Source organism: Arachis ipaensis, chromosome B10, assembly GCF_000816755.2.
Source record: "Arachis ipaensis cultivar K30076 chromosome B10, Araip1.1, whole genome shotgun sequence".
NCBI lineage: Eukaryota > Viridiplantae > Streptophyta > Magnoliopsida > Fabales > Fabaceae > Arachis > Arachis ipaensis.
The window spans coordinates 103,226,968-103,232,488 of NC_029794.2; the positions used below are offsets into that span (position 1 = coordinate 103,226,968).

At 31.8% G+C, this 5,521-nt stretch overlaps 1 protein-coding gene across 2 annotated transcripts; it reads right to left on the reverse strand.

The window, feature by feature from the left end:
• Window positions 996-5,515, reverse strand: LOC107624156 (iron-sulfur assembly protein IscA-like 1, mitochondrial). 2 transcript variants are annotated; one of them, XM_016326624.1, is made up of 4 exons: window positions 5,412-5,515; window positions 3,082-3,297; window positions 2,171-2,288; window positions 996-1,430 (listed from the first exon to the last, which is right to left on the reverse strand). In XM_016326624.1, exons 2-4 carry the CDS (start codon window positions 3,269-3,271, stop codon window positions 1,334-1,336), a joined length of 405 nt encoding a protein of 134 aa, XP_016182110.1. In that variant the 5' UTR covers window positions 3,272-3,297; window positions 5,412-5,515; the 3' UTR covers window positions 996-1,333. The 2 variants fall into 2 exon arrangements, with proteins under 2 accessions (XP_016182110.1, XP_016182109.1); XM_016326623.1 differs by having other exon boundaries at window positions 2,171-2,303.

Consider the following 5,521-nt stretch of genomic DNA (forward strand, 5'->3'; position numbering starts at 1 on the left):
CAATTAAAGTTTGTCATGAATTGAATCTTGCATGATTAAAGTAGTTGGCAAGAATTGTTAATTCAGAAAAATAAATATCTCCAAAACATTAACTGTTTCTCGTATAATTCTTACAATCCGTTTACTGTTTTCTTTCTTAAATTTTCTGAATTAGTTTTTAATGCAATTTGAACTCAAAAACACTCCTTTTTGCTTGTCTGACTAAATAAATTACTCAACTATTGTTGCTTGGTCTATCAATCCTCGTGGGATCGACCCTCACTCACCTAAGGTATTACTTGGTTCGACCTGGTGCACTTGTCAGTTAGTTTGTGATTTTCAAAAATCCGCACCAAATTTTTAGCACCATTGCCGGGGATTGACTTGATTGACAACTACCCGTTGTTTGATTACCTAGATCAAGCGTTTTGTTGCTTTAATTTGTTTAAATTGTCCCCTTTAATTTTCAAAAATTTACTAGTAATTTTTTCTTTCTTTTATTCATTTTATTTTCTTTTTTTTCCTTCTTTTAATTTTCGAATTTTTGGTTTAAATTTTCTTTTATTCTTCAAAAATTCTTTCCTTTTTTATTTTATTTTATTTTTCTACTCAGTTTATCTCACCGAGAATTCTCCTTACTTTGATGTAGAGATCTCCACTTTTTCTTGTTTTCTGTTTATTTATGAGTAGGAACAGAGACAAAGAACCTATTCTTGACTTTGATTCTGAAATTGAAAGGACTCTAAGAAGACGCCTACAATAAACTAGGGCTTACAAAACTGCGGAGAATCTCAGATAATTTTAAAAAAGAAGATGAAGAGATCACTATGGAACCCAACAATAATGTTTCAACTCTAAAATTTATGTATTATCTTGATTACAAGAAAATACGTTAAGAGTTTGATTGTAGCTTATTTTTATTTTGTAGGAGAGGGTAATGTAGGTCTGACTTTAAAAAACAGGAAAATGTTACGTTTGTAGTTATACAAACGGCGAAAAAACGGAGTGATATAAAGATATAAGAATGGTGTGTATTTTACTTTTATTTAAATGATGATGATATTGTTGTACAAAATATACAAATTTCATAATACAAAAGAGAATTTACATTGGAAATCAGAATCATCAGAATAAATGTTGCGATAATACAAATTAGTTGTTGTCCTATGCACTTATTAGTTATTACCATTAGCTTCAGCTAACCGTGTAATGAAACTATCTCAAAATTCACTATCCAGTAGTTCGAGCACCAAAAGCTTTCATTTCCTCATTTCCCCACGCAAAATTTTTGAAATCCATTAATTGTACAGGTATGTTGATCGATTAAAATCATCAAACAATAATTGCAACCATTTCATGGCTTGCCTCCTCCACTACTTGTTGATGTCATGAAAGATTCACCGCAACCACACTGGCCTTTGGAGTTTGGATTGACAAAAATAAACTCTGATCTGGAAAAAAATAAAAATAAAAAATATAATTATTCGTTAATAAACAAGCAAGGAAAGAAGACAGCAATTATTAATACTATAATTATCATTATCATCACAAAGTTAAGTTGAGGAAAAGGGGAATCACAAAAAGTAACAAAGTCAAGCAGAACATATATATCCACTGATACAGATAAATAACAAAAGCAAGTAGATAGCAAATTTATTCATTGGTGCGAGAGGGAATAAATAGTCACTCACAAGTTGATCAAAATTTACCAAATATACTGTTCTGAGGTGAAAGCATGAAGTTTGCCAGACACAAATAGTCTAAACAATTAATTGTCACATTCATGATCATCAACAATAATATATTAAATTTAATTTTGCTCTTCAAAAATCAGATATCATCGAGGAACCTACTATTTCCAAGTTTAGACAACCACAGTATGAATTGAAATGTATACAAAGTAACTTGGTGAGACGTGAGAGGATGAACTCTTCAATAAAAAGGAACTAACACAAGGTATAACACTATAACTTATCAAGTCTAAATATGGCCAAAAATTCACAATCCAATGTGCAGTTTTGATACAATGGTCTTAAGATGTTTGTTTCTGTAATTGCATATTTTCCCGATATATAATATTGCTCCGAAAACGAAAAGTATTTCTTTACCACAATACAATAAGCCAAAAAAAAAAAGAAAAAAAAAACAAAAACAAAAAGGAGGGAAGGGGGAGAGAGATATAAACATTTACCTGAGTTTGTCATCTACAAAATCCATCCTTGTTCCGATAACATGCATAAGGGCCTTTGGATCAATCAGTATCTTGACACCTTTATCCTCAACCAACTCATCAAACTTCCCTTTTTCATCTGTCAAACCAAAAACTATTAAGGTAAAAAAGTCAAAATGCACTCATCTCTAGCTAGCCCCAAAGTAAACATTTTTCAATGTTTCTCATATTTGGGACATCAGATTTAAGATCATAATACACATGGTTGCACCATTAGTACCTCAAATGCATGCTTTTGCAGTCATATGGAAGTTACTTAAAGCAGTAGCTCCTTAACATAACATAGTATACCAATGTAATTTATGCATCTTTAACATGACATGATGCAATGATGTATTGGAAAAGTGATAACACAAGTTAGCAATATTTTGATAGAGGTCAACGGTGTGGATTAATCCATATAGCAACTCAACCTAGTGGAATAATGATATCTATTGTTTCTTAACCTCTTTATGGTCATCAATTGTTTCATTGTTTCTGCTAGTTCCTAATTCCTTAACAAAGAACTTCAAGCTTAATTCATTTTCATCATAAATCCATTTCAATCCCCAAAATGTGTTAGCTCGGAAGAAAACAAATTGAGCAATTTCATGACATTGGGCGTCAACAAGATACTAATGCAACCAAATAAGAAAAAGCTTCCCAAGGAAATAGGAAAATTCCGGCATATAAACAAATAGGATATTATTGGATTGATACATGCAAAATAAATTGAAATACGCCTCTCTTTCACAAACAAAAGTTTACATGGCAAAATAAACCATATAAATAAGAAAACCGTAACCCTAACCCGAAGCTACATGATCATGCTATGCCTATATCATATGTATATAACACAAATAATCGTATAAAAAAAAGGCAAAGAGGAAAACCTGCGTAGTTAAGGGTGTAGGATAAGCCGTTACAACCGCGAGCCTTGACACCGAGCTTGAGGAAAGACCTCTGGCGCTGCTCAAGAAGCTGCCGTACACGGGAGGCGGCGGCGTCCGTTAAGGTAACGGCCTGACGGCGCGCAGCCCTACCAACCTTCTCAGCTGCCACGGCCACCGCCTTCGATGCCATCGCCTGTTCGCGGAAAGTGACTAGATCTGCTCAGAAAGGCAAGAAGAAGAAGATGAGGATTGATTTCTGAATTTGATGGGAGTTAGGGTTAGTACGTTGCAGGAGCAGATTCCGTCGTTTTTATTTGTTAATGAATTGGAATCAAATTGCAATTCTGTTGTGTTTCTGGAGATGGATGGAGATGGATGAAGCAGCGTTTATCACTATTATTTTAGTTTTAGGACAACGAAGTTGTTAAAGGATTTTTTCTGTTATAAAATAAAAAAAATCTTTTTTTTTTCAAAAACAAATTAAACTCGTATTTTAGATTTTTTTTTTTTTGAGTTTTCATAAGGTTAGTCGGGCTCTTACCAAGGTTCTAAAAACCGAACCGGTCATTGAACCACTCTAGCTACTAATTCACTGCCTCATTGGCTTACAGGTTCAACCGGTTCAATCGGAATAACCGTTTTATAATAAAATAATAAATAAAACATAAATGAACACACCAAAACATAATTATAATCTAATTTAAACTTTAGAATGTCATCTAAATCAAAAGTATTACACCAACCACAATATTATAATATCATCCAAATACAAACTCAAAAGTCAAATAATAAAAGAAACAACCAACACATAAAATGCCAATATCATAGTTTGTCATCAATAATCAAAATCCAAAAAAACATAAACTAAGATCAAACAAAATGCAATAACGAGAACAACAAATTAAATTGACCGATACTATCATCTAGCCAATAACAAAATTTTGTTAACAGCAACCCAATGAAAAAAACAATTAATTAAGATCAACAACATAAACTAAGATCAAAATAATAAGATCAAGATAAAAAACAAACCACAACAAGTACAATTTATCAAATTAACAAGTTATTAAAATGTCAAAAGCAGCACAACAACCTAACAATCGCAATTTACAAGATCAAGAACCGCCCCAGAACAACAATTTATCAAAGTAACAAGTTAGAAAGATCAAGAACATAACAAAACAAGTTAACAAAACAAGTTAATATAGCAATACAACGACAAAATAAGAACTAGAACTGCAACCTATTAATTAAAACAACCACCAACTAAAACAAGATCTGCATCCTCCATCCATTCATTGTTCTGCACAATTATCCCCAATTTAACCAAATTGATACTATCATCTAGTCAATAACAAAATTTAGTTAACAGCAACTCAATGATAAAAACAATGAATTAAGATCAACAATATAAACTAAGATCAAAATAACAATAATAAGATCAAGAACAAACCACAAAAAGTACAATTTATCAATTAACAAGTTACTAAAATGTCAAAAACAGCACAACATCATCAAGAACATCCCCAGAACAACAATTTAAAATTCAAAATTTTACTATTTCACATAGTAACTAGTTCATATTTTATTATTAAATATTCATAATAAAAGATTTTTAATTAATTTCTAAGCTCTAATCAAGCTCAATTGCTTGAGAATCAAAATAAACACTCCAAAAGAATCAGAACAGAATGGTGATGAGAAAAGGAGAAAATTAATTGTGATATAAGAAACAAAGAAATGAATTCATAGACTTAGAATTGAAAACAGAATTATTAAGAATCAATACACAGATCATATTATTTTGAACTAAAAATTAAATCACACTTCCAAACATAAGGTTTGTACTATATATATATATATGGAAGCTATTGACCTGAAACAGAATAACATTCAAGAGTCTAACTCCTCTTCTTTCACTCTTTCTTGAAGAAAATCTTATTCTATTACATTTTTATCCTCAATACTAATCAATTATTCAACAAAAGTCAGAATCCAAAAACTTCTCAGCATCCAAAATCATTCAAAGCCAGAGAATCCAAAAACAGCAAAACTAAGCAAAAAATCCAAATTCAGCATCCAAACTAAATTCAGAATCACATCAGCAACAATCCCAATTAGAACACAATTATTTCAGAAAATCGGCAACTCAGAATATCAAAATTATTTTAAAAAAATTTAACAAAACACCATCAACCATCATCCATCCAAATTTAACAAAATAAATAAAAATGAACAAAAGCAGAAAAATCAGCAACTCAGAATCAGATTTCAGCAACTCGGTCAAATTAACAAAACAAGAAAACATAAATTGAAGCAGTTTTGCTTACGGCGGCGAGGGAGGAAGGGAAGTGACGGCCAGGGAGGAAGGAAAGTGAACTCGGATAGAGAGAGGCTCGAAGACAGGTTGACGCGCACGAGAGAGAGGCGGGAGGCTCGA